Raw genomic sequence first — 19,741 nt, 5'->3', positions numbered from 1 at the left:
GTAAAGCCAGAGAGAGTGAGAGAGAAACCGGAAGTAATGAAAATTTACATCGAAATAAAACAATAATTGGTCTCAACAGCTAATATTGGATCAAATCATTAAGACAGGGTTAAATACCCTATATGGATATAAACACTAAGTTAGAGGCCTTTTTTTTAACATATCACGTGTGCTCTAATAAAAAAGGAAAAACGAAGTCAGTACACAATGAAACTTAAAATATAAAGGTCTGTAGTTGTTTTCTCCTTTCTTTAAATTACTACTAGTTACACATATTGTACATATTTCTTATTCTTAATCCTACTTATTGTGTTGTACATTTTTGCATTACATACGTATTTTTATATTTCACACTTAACATACTAGTTTTATAACTGTATTGTAGCATAAAGCACAAATGTTTTTTGAATATTTTTTACACACTTAACATATTCAGCACATTATACATATTTTATTTTTATATTTTTTACATACTTACCTTACTTAATGTATATATCTATATCTATATATCTATATCTATAGCTATATATATATATATATATATATATATGTATATATATATAGATAGATAGATATAGATATAGATATATAGATATATATATATCTATATATATATATATATAGATATATATATAGATATTATATATTACCCTCATTATTTTTGGGCAGTTTTTGAAAAGCTACGTACAGGTAAAACACGTATTTATTTATTTTTCTTGTTTACGGAGAGGACGTTTTATTGTGAAGGGTCGCTACAGGATGTAGCATAACCGTTGGTGTTAGCCATGGTGTTAGCAGAACAGGTAGCTTAGTATCGGTACTGATTTTCGAGCTTCGCAGTAACGTAACGTTAGCATCCGTGATGGCAGGGAGAAATCACTTCTCCGAGTTCCTTTAATATGCTCCCTGTTGGGGGGATAAGGGTACCACCGGACCAGTCTCAAAATGACCACCGGCTTCAGCTCCGGTTCCTGCCGGTTCGCAGATTATTTTGTGATCTGCGGACTCGACACCGAAAGCGGGCTGGAACCCGACGAACTGTCCGGTAAGCACATTAGCCATTGGGGTAAATGTCGGGCTGATGCTGTAGCAAATAAGGAAGGAAAACAGGGGTGTTATACATTATGTCAGCGGTATTATTTAGCCTTTACTCTGTTTTAATGTGTCGGTCGTTCATTTATTCGTGTAACGTTTAAAATATGTTGTTAAGATTAATACACAGCGGACATAACGTCAGGCCTAGTTTATCTTCTCTCAGCCTGTTTGTCTGTACTGCTGGATGACAAGCGAGAGGATTACTGGCTTGTTGTGTCTCTTTAACGCTCTGGCATGAATTTTAATTCTAAGGTTGTCGATAAATCCCCACCTGATTTTCATATCCATATATACATCAAAATGATTTGATGTTGGTGCTGCGCAGTAATACATATCTAATGTCAGCAACATTTTCTTGCAGTTATTCCAGACTTTGGTGCTGGTTGATGGTGTGATATTGATGTCGATATAATGTTATTACAATTGAGGCTGTTGTCACAGTGGCTTCTAGCTGTCAGCGGGGCATTTAGATGGGATCGGGTATCAAGGTAGCAACACACATGGCCAGATTAACATATTCCCTAGGGTTTAAATGTACCATGCGACCCCCACCCCACCCTTCGACCCCTGACATCCTCAGCATCCACCAGAGATCCACATTGTGCATGCAGCCATCCTCCTCAAGTAACCTCCTTAGAGGGCACACCCTTCCCTTCACAAACAATTATAGAAATAGCTAAAACATCTAATAGGAGTACAATGGGCTGTGACACACCTGGGTCCTGTTTGATTCTGGAGGTTTGACCCTTTCTGTGATCATTTTACCTGCATGAGCATGATGCAAAGAAAAGAGAGAGCATCTGCCAATATATCTGCATGTGGACCTGTGGCCTGAGGGTCCCTGGGCATGAGCTGTGGGATATTACAACACTGCAACAGTGCTGTTTTTCTTTCATACTGCATTCTTGGTCAGCTGACTTTATGAATGTATATTTGTTCATAAATGATAATACATTTTAGCATCAACTAGTAGGGGTGGGCAGTAGATATATCATGAGATAATGTATTTTGTCTATTGCCTGTTTTTATTACTGGTAATACTGTGGTACTTATCCCTTTTGATATATCTGGGTTTATTAGGCCATTGTGGGTATGATCCTCACATCAAAGTGATACCCGTTCTTATCTTTCCAGGTGTTTATTTCACTTCATTACACAAAACACCCATTAAACCGGTTGATTTTCCAGAAGATTTACTATACCATGATATATATTGATATAAAATTACATACACTGTGATAGGGATTATATCCATATGAGCCACCCCTACCAGTCAGATATTACACATGATAAAATATCTTCTGTTTAATGATTGTGATGACTCAATTAACTTGAAATTTCTGATGGAAAGGCTACATGGACATTAGGGACTTAAGATCTGACAGTCAGCCTACACAGTTGGGAATACTAGTTCTTCCAAACTTTGTCATTGCTTCGTGTTCCCATCATGTTGGAAGACACATTTGGAGGCAACACATGGATTTACCATCTTGTGAGAAATTGTTAAGACACTGAATCCAAGATGCAACATACCAAGCTGCAGTAAAGTGACAAGCTAATCCCAAACATGAACAGAGTCACTCTGTGAAGCTGGTTGGGTAGCCATGACAACTGACAAAAGGCACGTGACGGGATGTGTTACCATAACTGCATATTTCATCTCAAAAGAGCAGGTCCTAACAAAGACATGCACATCCATTTTGTCTGTCTCCAAAACAACTTTGCCAAAAAAAAAATCTTGTTACTTTCCTTGTTGTCACATGAAAGAAAATTCGCATTTTATCTTGAATGTTCACACCTTTTACCAGTGTGATTGAAGGCTTTTGTGACTGAAATGTATTTATTTATCTCTTTCTGAGGTCATGCTGCTGATATAGCTCACCCTCAAGGTGCTTCCACCTTGGAAAAAATGATGTAATTATTATTACTCTTGAGTCTTTGTCTCCTTTGGGAGTCGTGGCAGAGCCAAGACATCAGTGGAGATGGGAGCTGTGTTGCCAAATAACAGTGTTTACACCTTTGTCAGAGGAGATTTGTGTCATTTTGGAGTTTATGTAAATGTCGGGCTGCTCCAACATTTCACATACCAAATAATGTAAGGGTTTCCCGCAGCAACACCCCAGCTGACTAATATCATCGGGGAACTCTTAAATGTCTAAAGGAGCAAACAGGTCGACTACATTAAAGGCGTCACATATTTTCAACTCAATTATATACTAGTCAGTGCATTTACATTCAAATGATATGTGTCTTAATTAAAAAGAATCACAAAATACTTGCTCATGTTTGCAGTCGAGATGCTTCAGTCAGGCAGACAATCCAAATGCAAAGCTGCTAACATGAACTAGCTTTAAGCCTGCTGTGAGTATCTGCGTTGAGGTGTAGCCTATAAGCTGTTGTTGAGTAGGTCACTGCGTCTGTACTCTATGGCTTCAGACAACAGTTCAACTAGTTCAGCCATTTTTAATGATTTATAGTCTCGTCAGGAAAAAAAAGGTTTCTGTATGCCAGCTGTCCAAAACCCCGTGATTCATAGAGAAGAGTCTATTTCTTCATTTTCTGTGTGATTTATCGTGACTCAGCAGTCAGTGAGAGGCCTGCAGAGTTGTTGTTGTTTCAAAAAGAAAGTTTTTTCCTCTTTAAAGCAATGACTTAACCAAAAATCCCTTTAGTTTTCAAAGTCTCTGTACTTCCTATTTTTTTACTTCCTTTAATTTAAGTTCCTGTTTACAAGTTGAGTTAAGATTTACTTGAAATGCACAAAATTAAAAGTTAAGAAACATGCACAATTTTGTTTTAAATTTGGAAAAGAAATGGGCAGAGCACAGGTAGATGTAAGTGACCAGACTAAGGCCATATCAAGAACACTAAGGCTTTTCGAAGACATTAAAGAGAGTGAAGACATACAGTGCCCTCCAAAAGTATTGGAACAGTGAGCCCAATTCGTTTACTTTTGTTGTAGACTGAAAACATTTGGGTTTGACATCAAAAGATGAATATGAGACAAGAGATCAACATTTCAGCTTTTATTTCCAGGTATTTACATCTGGATCTGATACACAACTTAGAAGATAACATTATTTGTAATGGAACACAAAATTTTTAGGTGAGCAAAAGTATTGGAACATATAAACTTAAAATAGATTAAAGTGAATGAGACTTAATATTTAGTTGCAAATCCTTTGCTTTCAATAACTGCATCAAGCCTGTGACCCATTGACACCAAACTTTTGCATTCTTCTTTTGTGATGCTTTTCCAGGCTTTCACCGCAGTCTCTTTCAGTTGTTGTTTGTTTTGGGGGGTAACTCCCTTCAGTCTCTTCAGCAGGTAAAATGCATGCTCTATTGGGTTTAAGTCCGGAGACTGACTTGGCCAGTCTAAAACCTTCCACTTCTTGCCCCTGATGAACTCCTTTGTTGTTTTGGCAGTGTGTTTTGGGTCGTTATCTTGCTGCATGATGAAGGATCTCCCAATCAGTTTGGTTGCATCTTTCTTTAAATTAGCAGACAAAATGTTTCTGTAGACTTCTGAGTTCATTTTGCTGCTGCCATCATGTGTTACATCATCAATGAAGATGAAAGAGCCCGTCCCAGAAGAAGCCATGCCAAGCCCAAGCCATGACATTCCCTCCACCGTGTTTCACAGATGAGCTTGTATGTTTGGGATCATGAGCAGATCCTTTCTTTCTCCAAACTTTCGCCTTTCCATCACTTTGGAAAAAGTTAATCTTTGTCTCATCAGTCCATAATACTTTTTCCCAGAATTTTTGAGGCTCATCTCTGTCACCTTTTGGCAAATTCCAGCCTGGCCTTCCTATTCTTCTTGCTAATGAGTGGTTTGCATCTTCTGGTGTAGCTTCTGTACTTTTGTTCATGAAGTCTTCTGCGATCAGTAGATTGTGATACCTTCACTCCTGCCCTCTGGAGGTTGTTGCTGATGTCACTAACAGTTGTTTTAGGGTCTTTCTTTACAGCTCTCACAATGTTTCTGTCATCAACTGCTGATGTTTTCCTTGGCCTACCTGTTCGACGTCTGTTGCTTAGTACACCAGTGGTTTCTTTCTTCTTCAGGACATTCCAAATGGTTGTACTGGCTATGGCCAATGTTTGTGCAATGGCTCTGATTGATTGTCCATCTTCTCTCAGATTCACAATTGCTTCTTCTTCATCCATAGACAGCTCTCTGGTTTTCATGTTGGTTCCACCTCTAAATGCAGTCTGCACAGGCAAAACCTATCGTACCCAATCTGAAACTGAGCTCAGACATTCAGTGCTATTTATTGTTTGAATAATCAATGTAATTGGGAGACACCTGGGCAACAAAACACACCTGTCAGTCACATGTTCCAATACTTTTGCTCTCATGAAAAATGGGTGGGTTCAAACAAAAGGTGCTATCTTCTAAGTTGTGTATCAGATCCAGATGTAAATACCTGGAAATGAAAGCTGAAATGTTGATCTCTTGTCCCATATTCATCTTTTGATGTCAAACCCAAATATTTTCAGTCTACAACAAAAATAAAGGAATTGGCCTCACTGTTCCAATACTTTTGGAGGGCACTGTATGTCAACCTTGCGTCAGAGAAAACACTGTTGTATGATTATTGTTCTTCAAAATGTGGTTTGGTGCTTTCAAGTAGCAACAAAATGAAGAACGTGACTTCTTGTTTTGTGTCATCTGATATGACAGCTGATTAAATTGTCAGCTGTGTGAAAACCACATGTATTTTTGAAATGCGTAAAGACAAATAAATATAGACCTTTTTTTTCTAAAATTTTTATGTAGCTAATGTCCCATTGATAGGCTTCCCCTCTCGCCTTTAAAAATATCTGGGTTACAGTAGCTGTATTATTATGTCCTTAAATTACCTTTCCAATTTTCAAATGGCTGTAAAAACATGTTTTTTGTTTTTGTCATCTGCCATTGAGTGTGTGTTGTCAGGGTTTTTTGAGGTCTCTCTTACTAGACAAGAAGTTAACCAGTTGAATGCTTGCACAGGAGTGCAAACTGGGGCTCTGTGGTCAAACATCACTGACACTGCTCTACTTACTGCATCTTGCTGCTGTTTACTGCAGAAGGAGTTCAGGGGCTTGCCCTCATGGGCTTTCAGTTTAAGTTGAAGAGAGGAAATGGTGAGGAAGTTCCATTGTTACAGGTTACATGTGATAATGTCAGCTAAATGTCTACTATAGGTTTGCTTAGAAGTTGTTTTGCATTTTAAAACAACTCATTTGGGCCCATTGCTTGAAACATTAAAGTGTCTCATTGTGTGAGATTCTAATCTTGGTTTTGGTCTTTAAAGAAAGTTCAAATCCTTTTTTTCACAATGACATCAAAATATTGTGTGTGTTCAGTAAATGGGGGATGTTTCAGATGTCTTTCATGTGTGAGTAAATTAGTAGGAAATGCAAATGCTGGGAAACTGCAGCAAACAAAACTGTAAACATGTAAAAGGTTACCAATATAAGTGCTGAATTTGAAGATAACACTAAGAGTGGATGCTTTTTCAACCTTTTTTTTAAAAAAATACTTAAATACTAGCACTGAAAAATTCTGTTGAATTATTAGTCAGTTGACAGAAAATTAATTGGCAATCAGTAATTTGAGTAATTTCTCGAGCAAAAATGCGAAACACTCAGGTTCTAGATACTCGAAGTTGAGGATTTGCTGCTTGTCTTTATTATATATGCTAGTAAAGTAAAAAATATTTTGGTTTTGGATTGTTGGTCATCCAAAACAAGACATTTGAAGTCATGGCAGTGTTGTGGCAGTAATTTTATAGTGAAAACAATTCATTTATTTTATTATTTATTATATTATGTTAGTTATTATTATTAGTAGTAGTAGTAGTATGTTATTTATTTATTTTATAAAAAAAACATAATTTCAATCATGAAAATAATTCTTCATATCGTAAATATTGTACTAAGTTATAACTTATTTCTAAACAAATGCTTCCTTCAGCTGTAACTGAAAGACAGTTTTGAGCATCATTAAACAACTAATGTCATGAGATCATGAAGAGGCCTTATCATAAACAACAGCTACCAAGAATGGTCACATAGGATCCTTACTCACTTAGCAGTTATTGTGATTACTGAGCAGATGACCGATCAGTATTCAGTAATTATACGAGTTCATGCTAACGAGCTAATGTTTTAAACATTTTGAATTAATTAAAATAATGCCTCAAACTTTGCTGACAAACCTGTTGATTGACACTTGGTGCCATGAATGAAATGAACTAAATCAAACCCTCTCTGGCAGTTTTATCTCTAGTGATGTAACAGAGCCTCAGTATATTTCTCATTTTCACTGTGATGCAATCGTGATTCATGTACAGTGAAACACAAAGAAACGACCAAAACTTTCTCTGAGCATAGCGTTTGGCAGCACACGGAGGACCTGATTAGCATATGTATGACCCTGCAGCCTCACAGGCGACACTGGAAACACAGGCAGCTGAGGGACATAAGTACACTCGCACACAGGCTCTACTTATTCAAATGCTAAATATCCTTTTGAATTTCCCAGGCAGCCTCTCTTCCCCCAGCCCTACTCAGCAAACAAATGAGCATGAATGGCTTGACATGAAAGCTGGTTTTAAATGCATAATGTGGGCTTTCATATTTTCACTCAGTTATTTATTTATAGGCCTGTAAAGGGTCTCCTGTCAGTCTTTAAAAAAATCTACTTGAAAATGTATCAAGGATATTTTGAAGATTCAGTGCAGATATCATAGGGCTTTTAGGGTGCAGCGTGTGTCTCGATCTTCACGCGCAGAATTACTAGAAACTCAGAAGCTGACCGTAAATTAACTCATAGTAAATAGTGGCACAGACTAAGGCTGTAAATAGCGACAGAATGTCATTGATTGAAGCTGAAAATATAAGTGCTGAGAAAACTGACAGTAAAATCTGCAGCTTAAATCATTCTACTTTTAGTTTTTAGGTGACTTGTTTCTTCTCAGTGGCAACGTTGTCTGAGACTCCTGGGTATTGTAGTGTTTAGACTTGTTTGCTATGCCAAAATGATGGACAAATCATTAGTTCTTAGAAACAAAGTTGGAATAATTAAAAAGTAGCGGTCATAATATAAACCTATAGAATTGTCACATCATTGTGGAAAGTCCAGCGTTGCTATGTTAAGTAACATTTAGAATATCATTAAAGGTCCAGTTTGAAGCATTTATGAGAATATATTGGCAGAAATGGAATATATCATAAAAAGTATGTATGTCTTTGTTGTATAATCACTTGAATGTATGAATTGTTGAGTTTTCGTTACCTGAGAATGAGCCATTTATATCTACATAGGGAGTGGGTCATCTTCCAAGGAGTCCGCCATGTTGAATGTTTCTACAGCAGCCCAGAAAGGACTAACCAAACACTGGCTTTAGAGATGGCCACTCATGTTTTTGCGTTGACCACCATAGTTAGCAGCCTGTCACTGATTTCTTTAATGTGAAGCTTAATTCTGTGTTTTTAACGGTTTAAAATCACTGGGTCAGTTTGTTCTGGAGAGGAGGAGACCTCTGCAGATAAATAAGCTCCTAGACTGGTAAAAACCTCTGATGAGCCAGCAGCTCATCTGTGTCAAGCTGAACAGCTTAGGAGAAGCACAGATTTATAATGCGAAAGTGCTTCAGCTTCCTGTAAAAACCTCCTGAACAATGAACACCGAAGGATTCCCAACCAAGAGTTCAAAATGGGAAATGTGGACACAGAATGGGGACCTTGTGACAGTTTACATTCTTTCCCATTATGACGGAGTAGTTAAACCTGCAGATTCTTGTCTGTTTCTCTGCAGTCCAATCCTGTGGCTGCCAACAGATGTTTTGTGAGCTGAATTTTCGGGCTGTAAAGTCACATCAGAGCGGTGTAAGGGTTGAAGATGTCTCACTGTTAGCTGTTTGATGTAGATATTGATCTGGCTGGTATTTGTATTTTCCATTTGCTTCATCACAGTAGACATGACAAAGTAGGGAAATCACAGGTGCAGTTAATACCATAATGAGTGCATTACATTTGAGTGAGCCAGTTTTCATTGCCTTGGAGTTGTTGAAGCATACGCATGATTTCCTGGGACACTGAAATGTAACAGTGCCATCTGTTATTAGTTACACCTCTGTTTTTTCATGTTTGACAAGTCAAAATATTCTAAACTATACTTATAAGCAGTTAAATATTTATAGTGTTGGTGTTAAATTCAGAAATGTTGAGAGACTAAGGCTAAAAATGGACATTTTACCACACTGAACAGAGACTGCCATTACAGTAGTTGGTACAGGTGTTCATTTACTTTAGGTTAACGCTATAATATGTGGGTTTACAACATGTTAAGTGAATTAAAGGAATTCCTTGACACGTTGACATTTTCTTTGACAGCTAATGAAGAAGACCAGTGTGTAGGATTAAGTGTCATCTTGCGGTGAGGTTGTAAGACTGAAACTTCCCCCACATGTCAAGCGTGTAGTGGAACTATGGTGGTAGATGCAAATGGCCTTATCTAGAGTCAGTGGTGGTTTGTCTAATTTGGGCTAGTGTAGAAATGACACGATGAGCACCAGGGAGGGGACCTTCATATTTTTAGGTGATTAAAAACTCAGGGAAACATAGTTATGACTATTATATTACCATTTCTGCCAATAGATGCCTCCACATCCTACATACTTGACCTTTAACCACATTATTGCCCTAAAGCGACCCAATAAATTAGATGGTGGTATTTTTGGCAGCTACTCTGCTCACATGTAAGTGATGTTAACCACTTATTTGAATGAGGAAAGGCAGCAGTGTTAGTGTGCTGCTTTTCTGTAACTTCTGTAACTTCTGTAAGTGCCAGTTTAGAAACCTTTCCCACACTGTAACAAGTAAAAAGAAAAAAAATCTGAGAAACTATTCGTGAAATTTTATCCTTTTATTGAAAAAAATGAAAGCCCTGTATTGTCTCTGTTGGGAGCACAAGCTGTGAAGGCTGTGAGTTTAAGCTGTGAGTGAGCTATCATGTCCTGTCAGCGCGGGGTCCTCTGGGTGAATAAGTGTTGATGTTTTTGCTGCTGAGCTATTTTGGAATGTTAGCGGCGTCTTCGACAAATTCTGCTGTGGGCAGTCAAGTCGAGTCGTGCTTGAGTATAGCTTTCTAGTCAGAGAGGTACATCCCTTTATGTCTGAGCCTAGTGGGCCACGCTACAGTAGGTGTGAGGGTGTGCGAGCACAGGAGGGGTGCAGAGCTGTGGGTGGTCCTTGGCTTACAGGATGAGGCGAAGCGGCGAGGAGCCAGAACTCAGTGACGCTCTACTCCCACTGCTACCGGTCCACACTCTCATGGCATCACAGTCCATTTGTTTGGGAAGCTAATATGATAAATGGAAAAAATGTTTACACTGTAGGTGCTCATTCTGATGAGTGTCTTCCCCAGGTGAAGCAGTTAGCTTGTAATTAGCATTAATTACTAGATGAAGATGGCGCTTGAAAGAAGGAACACCTGTATGGTCTGGCCAACTGAACCTGAGGCTGGCTGTGCACGAGAGCAGGGATAGGCAGGTTATCTTCCTATGTTAAAGTATATGTTTAATTTATTTGTCCTGGAGAATTGTGCTAAGCTGTAAAAGTCAGGGTGTATAACACCTCAGTTGAAGATCATTTTACCAGAATTAAAATTAAAAGGGGAATATCTCAGCTATTATTTCCCAATAGTCATTTTCCCCTAATTGTACAGTGTGCAGTTCTTCTTTGGGCTTTTGATGTGATTTTAGCATTTACAACATTTTCCATTTCTGGAGTTTCAATTTCAGTTTTACAATATCCATTCATCATTTCAATATCCAATTTCCTGTTTGAGTTCCTTTCTCTTTTTAACATTAAATTATGGACTGCTCTGGTTCCTGCCATGGACCTTTGTTGCATTTCTGTCCTTCATTTCCTGTCTACAGTCTCCAACAAATGCATAAAAATGCCTCCCAAAAACAAAATGTTCTGAGTAGTACCATATGATAATCATTTATTTGACATAAGCTATTTTTATTTTGTATTTTGAGTCCAGGTGAAATTATTCCACACACACCACACATAACGCTGTGAGTAACCCATTATTGTTGTCCTTGTACCAGATGATGAGGTTTGTTGCCTCTCAAAAAAGGCGACAAACCTTAGCGTCACTATCTTTTGTGTTCTCTGAGAGACAACGACAACAGTCCTGTCACATTGAGCGACACCACAAAGGAAGGCTTTTGTCAAGTTATTCTTATAATTTTGTAAATTTATATCGACGTAGGCCATGTTAACACTGTGTTATGCTGTCCTTATTTTGCATGTTAGACAAGAATGTTTTGTCTGTGTTTCCTGAAAGCGTCCAGCATGCACAGGGATAATTACATTATGATTTCCACAATCAACAAACCCCCTTGTGTTTAGTTAGTTACTGGTGATGTACATTTACGTCTTGGGATTTGAGCTGACATGTTCTCGCTCTCGAACAACAGGAGTTCAGCTGTGCACTTAAAGCATTTTTTTTATCCTCTCGAAGAAAATAATAAAACAATTATATCCCTTGAATATGGTGATTAAACATTAATTCTGGTGCCATCATTGTGGAGTAACAGTGTCAAAGAAATAGTAAGTAACTGGATAATCTTTTTCCCATCCCTACTAATTTTAGTAATCTCCCAGTCTGACTTATCTTTGGTTGCTGGAGTCAAAGTTTACATTCCTTGCGTAGTTTCTTCCCCGCAGGCAGTTTGAATATGAAAGTAACCAGCAGATTAAACTACTTAATTCTTTAAGCTTTAACTAGGATTCTCAGTAAATGCTTTCCAAGATTAAACTGAAGCGTCTTGTTCAAACACCTGCCACGAACTGAATTAATGTAATCATTAGGGAAGAGAGTTAAGAGAGTCATCATTTCTTGTCTCTCTCTCTCTCTCTCTGTGTCATCATTAAGTCTTATCATAAGTGCAATGAAAATGGATTTTCCTCACCCCTGACTACATAGGCCACATCAACCCGAGAGCACCTTCACTTTGAAACTAGAGAAGAGACGACGGCGTGTGTCATACAGCTCACATTTGGCTTTGACATGCTGCATGAATGTGTGTTTCTGCCGGCAGGACTTTTTTTTCATTTGTGCTTGGCAAATGTCATGCATGAAGAGGAGACAGCAAAAAGCATTGCCTGGTTGCATAAAGGATGTTTTTCATTTCAAATGTTAGATAATCCAACTCAGCTCCAGGGCGAGTCAGTCTGCAACACAAGCGCAGACATTCACACAGTAAACCTCATGACTCTGATAGGATACACATGTTAGATCTGCCACAGTGTCAAAATCAGATTACAGGGACAAAATGTTAGAAATGTATTAAACGGTCACATAATGTCTCCATAAAATATTTGTGCTTTATATACCCTCTGCTAAATCATGAAGGATGAGGCTAACATGACTCTACATTTTTCTTTATGGTCACCAAATCCCATAAAAAGACCAAAGCCTGGTTGGTTTGTCATTCATTTCCAACTTCCTTACCCTGTCAAACACACTGGTTACAACTAAATACCAGTAATGTCCCAGACACACCAAACCGATGTCAGAGAACTTGCGGCAACAAAGGCCATCTGTTTCATCGCCGTACCTGGTATGTGTCTCAGCTAAAAAGTTGCACATGAACACACTGCAAAGACTATAGCCGACGTCCAACCAGCACACACGTTTTGCACCTGCGTGAGAGGAAATAACTCTCCGTACCAGCAGACGGTGTTAGTCTGTATTCATCATTCAAAATGGGAAGACCATTTTGACGCTAGTTAGCCTGTTGGCACATGAACAACACAGTCTAATCTTAAAAGAACAGAGCAGATTTACTTTAGCTCAATGACTTAAAAAAATCTTATCTTATGTAACAAGTTTGCTTTAGTCTCACTCCCTCTTGACTTTAGGTGTTTATTAACTTACCGTGTGTCTTCTTGTGGGGCCAACAAGGGACAACGGTGTGGGACACTCTGCAGCGACTAGGGTGACAGATGCTCACTGACGGCCCAACATTCAGTAGGTTTACATGACATTAGAGAAGATCAGTTTATTGTGTCTGTCCTACTTAAATCGGACTTTTAAAATACATGTAAACATGCTAGTCTGACTGAAATCGTACTAAACCCAGATAATGCGACCGGAAGTCGAATTACTCCTGCATGTATACAGTCAATTGGACCCAAACTGGCTCAGGCGCTTGGCGCATGCTCCACAGTTTCCGCCTTGGGCTTTGACCAGGAAGTCGAATAGCATTAAATTTGTAACAGAAGAAGAACAACATGGCGGAATCTACAACCAGAGCTGTGCATTTTTGGACAGATGGAATGTACATAGCTGTAAAGTTGTCCACCATGGTACCAGTTTGCCGCTAGCTAACTGTAGCTAACTTGTGTTGATTGTTTGGACTGTCACTTAATTGGTCAACCGGAAAACTGGAAAACCAACAAACTGAAAGGGGGCATGTCGCCACCTATTGTAGTGGAGTCGAACATACTTTGGTCTAGAAATTGTTTCTTTCCAGGGCTTGTATACTGAGACAAGGACAGTCCAATAAATGGCCTAGTCTAGGTATAACTGTAGCTTGACTTAACTGTGCATGTAAACATACTAATTGACTGATGACCAACAATCGGCTTGGTGTGTTAGGGCTTGAAACGAATGACGAATTTAGTGCTAGTAAGCAAATGTTGGCATGCTAAGGCTTAACTAAGATGGTGATCATGCTAAACATTCAGGGTTCCCATGGTTAGGGAAAGTCATGAAATTTCACAATCTAGTATTCCAGGCCTGGAAAGGGCAAGGCAGTACTAAAATCCTTGAAAGTTTTTTTTAAAAAAATCATGGAATTCTGTTGGGTGTAATGAAGTTAGTTGTTACAGTAATCTTCTCTGGAGAATCCTCCACATAATGTAACATAACAGCAAATCATTTTATTTGTAGCTGGTGACCTAAGATAGCTCTAAAATGTGTCGATGTGTCATTTGTTTACTATCAAAGGTGTTTCTTTGCTTTATCCCAATGTTCTGTCTCTCCCTACATGGATGCCACCAACTGAAATTAAGTTTGAATAGAGTTTGAATCTGATATGTTTGAATAAGAGAAAAATAATGCTGTGACAGTTTGATTAAAATGTCAGATTATCAATCCCAAAGTTGCCTTACTACTACTTCTAAAATGTACTTATTTATTTTTGTAAGGAGCAATGTTCGTGTTATACATTGGGAATTGTCATTAAATTTTGTTATGGGTCCTTGAAAAAGTAATGGAAAAGTTTTGAAATTGTGTCCAAAAAATGTGTGGGAACTGCGAACATTATAGCATGTTAGCATTGTCACTGTGAGCATGTTAGCACGCTTACATTAGCATTTAGCTCCAAGCACCACTGAGCCTAAGTCGAGCCTCACAGAGCTGCCAGCATGGCTGTAGACTCTCTGTGCTGAGAATATAATCCATAGTAGAGCAGTATGGATTTGCATGATCTCTGGAAGAAGAGGAAACTACAACACACAGAAACACTGTATCCTTGTATCATAACCCAACCAGCTGGCTTGCATTAGCATACCCACCTGACAGAGACACGATAATGTCCTGTGCCTGTGTGCAGCTTGTTCTCAGAGCGGAGCTTTGAGAGCACAGCTGTCAGGATGTGTTTGCACAAACTGAGTAGTGATGCGCTACCCGTCCAGAACCAGGCTTTTAATTATATTTTTGTTTTATTTGTTGTGTAGCTTTATGCCAGTATATAGAGGCTACTAAATTCAGAGATGGGGCCAGAGGAAATTTGGCGGGGGCAAATGAAGGTAACCCTCCCACCACACACACTCCTCCCCCTCTTAACCTGAGCTCAGCTTTAACCCTTCAACCTTTAACCTACCACATCTTTTTTTTTTTTTTTTTTTTACTCAGCAGCCCTCTTTTTATTATTTCAAATTCTGAGTTTTCTCAGTTATTTTCTGCACAGGTGTGGGGACTTTCTGTTTTGCGCACCCTGATTTCTCCTCCTGGTTTATCTTCTGCCCTCCTCCCTCCTCCCTCACATCCTTCAGCAGCAGCTGAACAATGAGCTGATGTTTGACAATCACCGCCTCTGTTTCTCTCACACACACACAAACCCAGTGCTGCCTGCGCTGGCATTGCTTGGTCAATGTTTACTCTCCCCCCACACTCTGAATGACTTTTCAGTGCTGCCTTGGTGTGTGCATCACTTCTGCTTCACTCTGGGTTCAAATCAACTCAATTTGTGCTTTCTATGATTGATTATTTTGTGTGTTTCTTTGTATTGCCATTAAAGCTGTCAGGAAGCATTACAATCCACAAAACAAATTACATATTTTGGAGTGTTACATGCTTCCTGTTTGAATATTTCATTTAGTTTGCTGTCCAGAGCAGGATGCGGATGACAGCTTTATATGATGCAATACAATCCTCCTCAAGACAAATATGCTGACTTGCTCTTTCCACCGGAGTTGCGCCTGGCACTTTAAACCTGCTTCTGATCAAATTGTTCTTCTGCACTTTCATGCACATCTGGGAACATGTGCTAATTGTTTGTCTCCTTTTTGTTTTGTCGCTCTCTCTTTGTTTTGTTTCACTTTCAGGTGAGAATTTTGAGCAGAGTCCATTGCGGAGAACCTTTAAATCCAAAGTCCTTGCACATTATCCAGACAATGTCGAGTGGAATCCATTTGACCAGGATGCAGTGGGCATGGTATGATCAATACAATTGTAACATTTCCTTAACATATCCTTTAAGAATAGTAGGATGGCTGGGAGATAGGGTTGAAATCATGAATGAATGAATATGAATATTTTTCCTTTGGTTTGTGATACAGCAAATGCATGCAAACCACATAAAGTTAATGTTTGATGCACTGAAGTGTGTTTGACTGTTATCCAATACTAACGTGTACAAGAAAAATATTAGGAACTGATTTTGTTAGTCCGCGTAGAATCATTAAAGGAATACTATATCATTTTGAATTCTGCTTTTTTTCCCCATGAGTTAGACGAGAGGGTTGATACCACTCTCATGTCGGATTATGGAGCTATAGTTTGGGGGCAGTTAGCTCAGCATCAAGACTGTAAACAGTCTTGTCCAAAGGTAAAAAATTATACTTACCAGCACATCTCAAGCTCACTTTAGTAGGACAGTAGTACCCCATTTCCACCAGAATTAGCACGTTTTTTAAATGTGGGAAAACCCAACTACTTTCCCATTGTCAGTAGACCAGGTTAGTAAACAGTAGAAAGCAGCATGGAGACCAGCAATAATGTTACATTGGTTACGTCTTTTTTATATCCCTTACTTTTTAAGTCCCTCTCTCAAACCTGGTGCAGACTAATTTGGAAGTTTGTTCAAGTGCTGCTTGGACAGAGACGGATTGTTTGATGTTTTGTTTTCAATTAAACACAAAAGCCAGATGTTTGTGGGTGTTAGTGGTTTTCTTTGTTCAGTGGAAAAGGGGCCTTATTTTAAAACAATGTGGTGATTTCAGAGGGAGTTGCGTGGCTGTGGTGTAATTACATTTTAAACTCTGTAGAGAGACAGCCTATTCATGTTGGAGCTACATGACATAACTCCCTCTAAAACCTCACACTGTCATTTTTAAATACGGTTTGTGTAAGGTATTGTTGTTAAACAAGATAAATAATGTCAGTGAGTTGTAGAGGTGCTGGTAGGTGTAATTTTGAACGTCAAACTGAGCAAGGCCAGCTTCAGTCCTCATGGTAAGCTAGTTTAATCGTGTTTTGAACTCCAGCTCTGTACTTTGTGCACAGACACAAGAGTTTCATCTAACTCTCAGAAAGACAGCAATTTAACAGATTGCTCCATTGTGCAGCCGTGCCTTTAATTTAGACAGAAAATCGTGTAAAATAGCCCTGGCTATTAGGTTTTGATTAAGTCTGATGTTCCCTCATATTTCCTTTTCTTCAACCCTCTGATGCCTCCTCTGACTGTCCTTTTACAGCTCTGTATGCCGAAGGGTCTGTCATTCAGGACGCAGGTCGATTCCCGAGAGCCTCAGTTCCACTCGTTTATCATCACCAGAGAGGATGGCTCTCGGACCTATGGCTTTGCCCTCACCTTCTTCGAGGAAGTGACCAGTAAGCAGATCTGCAGTGCCATGCAGACTCTTTACCACATGCACAATGCAGAGCAGTACGACATCTTGCACACTCCCACCTCGCCACCGGGACCTGAGGACCAGCGGCACCAAAACTCCCAGCCTCGTCCCATGCTCCACGCTGCGCCCGCCATCTCCCGCCTGCAGCGCTTTAACTCATACGACATCAGTCGCGACACGCTGTACGTGTCAAAGTGCATCTGCCTGATAACGCCCATGGCCTTCCCTCAGGCCTGCAGGAAGGTGCTGCAGCAGCTTCACCAGGCTGTCTCGTCCCCCCAGCCCCCGCCCCTCCCACTCGAGAGCTTCATCTACAACATCCTCTATGAGGTGCCCCTGCCACCTGCCGGGCGTTCCCTCAAGTTCTCAGGCGTGTACGGGCCTGTGGTGTGCCAGAGGCCGAGCACATGTGAGCTGCCTCTTTTTGACTTTTCCATCGGTGAAATGATTAATCTGCTGGGGATGGAGAACGTTCTTCAGCTGTTCACCTGTGCCCTCCTCGAGATGCAGATACTGCTCTACTCACAGCGTAAGTAGCCATCCTGCTAATGTTACACTCAGTGTTTTCATGTGACCCTTAGCATCCTGTCCCATTAGGGTGCATTGATTTCAAGTACCTCTGCATCTTGTTCACATTACATGTTTTTTAAAACAAATAGACAAGATATCAGGCTTACATTTAAATTCTGTATAGTACTATGGACGTACTTCATGACCACTGTATACGTTTTACGAAGCACAGGAAATTCATGCATTATATGTAACAGCTGTGCTTTGACATTATGAGGTCGTGATTCTGGTTAAGGCAATCTCAAGAGATGGGTCTGCAGCTTAGAGACATATCAGTGTCATGACACGAGACTAGAAAACCTCAGATGGTCTGAAAGAGGGATGACCTTGTTGATCCTTGCTGAACATTTTTCTTTAAATTTCCTGGTTACTTTAATTCTTTGAGTTCATTATGTAATTCAGTAATTCACCACGGCTCAAAATAAACACCATAACTCAGTGTAGCCTTAAGTGGCCTATTTATATTTATATTTATATATATATATATATATATATATATATATATATATATACACACACACACACACACACACACACACGTCCGGACCAACTTTCCCACAGTGTCAGTTCCACTTGGCTACAAGACTACAAGACATGTTTGATATGCATGGTGGAAGTATTATCCAAGAGCTTACATAACCTGTTGAGTGTTTCCATTAAAGTGATGCAGTGTGAGTACCAGCTTGTGTAAATGTTGGACCCCCTCACCCATCACAGGAAGCTTCTGCTCCCAAGACGCACATGTAAATGTGTGTGTTTGTGTGTGAGGTTCGTCTTGTGTGTACATTTGAGTTGCTGGGCTATGTAGGCCTTTTTTGGCTGTCCTTTGTGATTCATCCTTTACACAAAACACACAGCAAGAGTCTGACAATCAGCTACTTAATTTTATGGGAGCTTGATTTAAAGAGGAACCCTTTGGGAGTCCCGAAATCCAGACGGCTTGATATCTGTTTGCATTTATGTGTTTATCAGTGGTAACTGCTCAGTAAAGATTCAGTTATCCCAGCTATAATTTGCTAGTAGAATAGAATTTTAGCAAAGGTGGCATTCATGTCATTGCTCGCTGTTTCAGAGACTGTGTGTGTGTGTGTGTGTGTGTGTGTGTGTGTGTGTGAGGAGAAACAAGGAAATCATTTAAGAGTGCTTGGTCTGGTGTGGTGATTGGATCCATTACAATGGCAAGAGAAGGCAAATGGTTTACAAAACGCCAGGGGCCGGGGGGGGGGGGGGGGGGGGGGGCTCTTAAGGGGGGAAAGCTGTGGTGTTGCTAGGCAACCTGGAGACAGGGAGGATGGCAGTGATGCAGGGTGATTATTATTGGTTGGAAGTGACATCATGCCTCTTTTTTTCCACCCCCCCATGAGGCTCATCACTGCAGAACGTGTGAAGGGTGTTGTGTAGAGTTAAGCCCTGGCAATCTTCCACTGAGAAGAAATGAGTGGTTGTTGGGAAAAGACTCCCCACTTCAACACACACACACACACACACACACACACACACACACGGAGGAGGAGAGGGATGCTCTGCAAATAAGGAGACAACTGTGTGTGTTATGTGCTATAAATAGCACCGGAATTCATAAGTCTGCTTTAAAATAAATAAAGAAAAGGCCAGCGTTTCTTCCGTGAAGCCATAAAAGAAAAGATCTTCAAAGACTGTCTGCTGCTTCTCCCATCCTTATTGAACAGGAAGCCCATCATGTGTCAATCATTTGTGACATGCTACAATTAAGCCATTATTTGCTGTAATTATTTGAGTCTTTCTTTATGTGATTTACGCAGTCAAGAATGACAGGATGGATGAGAGGAGAGGGAGGACGTTGCAGTTACACAACGCGCATTTGAGCCACGGAGATGCTGCACCTGAAATTTAAAGCTTAAAGTTTAAAAGCATAAATTTGAAGCTGGACGTCTGTCAGCACAGTGTG

At 39.7% G+C, this 19,741-nt stretch overlaps 1 protein-coding gene across 4 annotated transcripts in view; it reads left to right on the top strand.

Moving 5' to 3' along the window:
• The first annotated feature begins 795 nt into the window (after positions 1–795).
• dennd5a (DENN/MADD domain containing 5A) overlaps positions 796–19,741 on the top strand; it is a 44,127-nt gene continuing 25,181 nt past the window's right edge. For 2 of the 4 annotated variants that reach the window (XM_078175510.1, XM_078175505.1), the window contains exons 1-4: positions 796–1,045; positions 14,848–14,919; positions 15,718–15,827; positions 17,089–17,773. In XM_078175510.1, the coding sequence (XP_078031636.1) occupies positions 946–1,045; positions 14,848–14,919; positions 15,718–15,827; positions 17,089–17,773 (967 nt within the window). In that variant the 5' untranslated portion in view covers positions 796–945. The remainder of the gene's footprint in view (positions 1,046–14,847; positions 14,920–15,717; positions 15,828–17,088; positions 17,774–19,741) is intronic. The other 2 variants (XM_078175511.1, XM_078175508.1) reach the window with 1 other exon arrangement.

Source organism: Epinephelus lanceolatus, chromosome 2 (genome assembly GCF_041903045.1).
Source record: "Epinephelus lanceolatus isolate andai-2023 chromosome 2, ASM4190304v1, whole genome shotgun sequence".
Lineage (NCBI taxonomy): Eukaryota > Metazoa > Chordata > Actinopteri > Perciformes > Serranidae > Epinephelus > Epinephelus lanceolatus.
The sequence above is the reverse complement of the archived record's forward strand: the minus strand, read 5'-3'. Positions and strand labels throughout refer to the sequence as shown.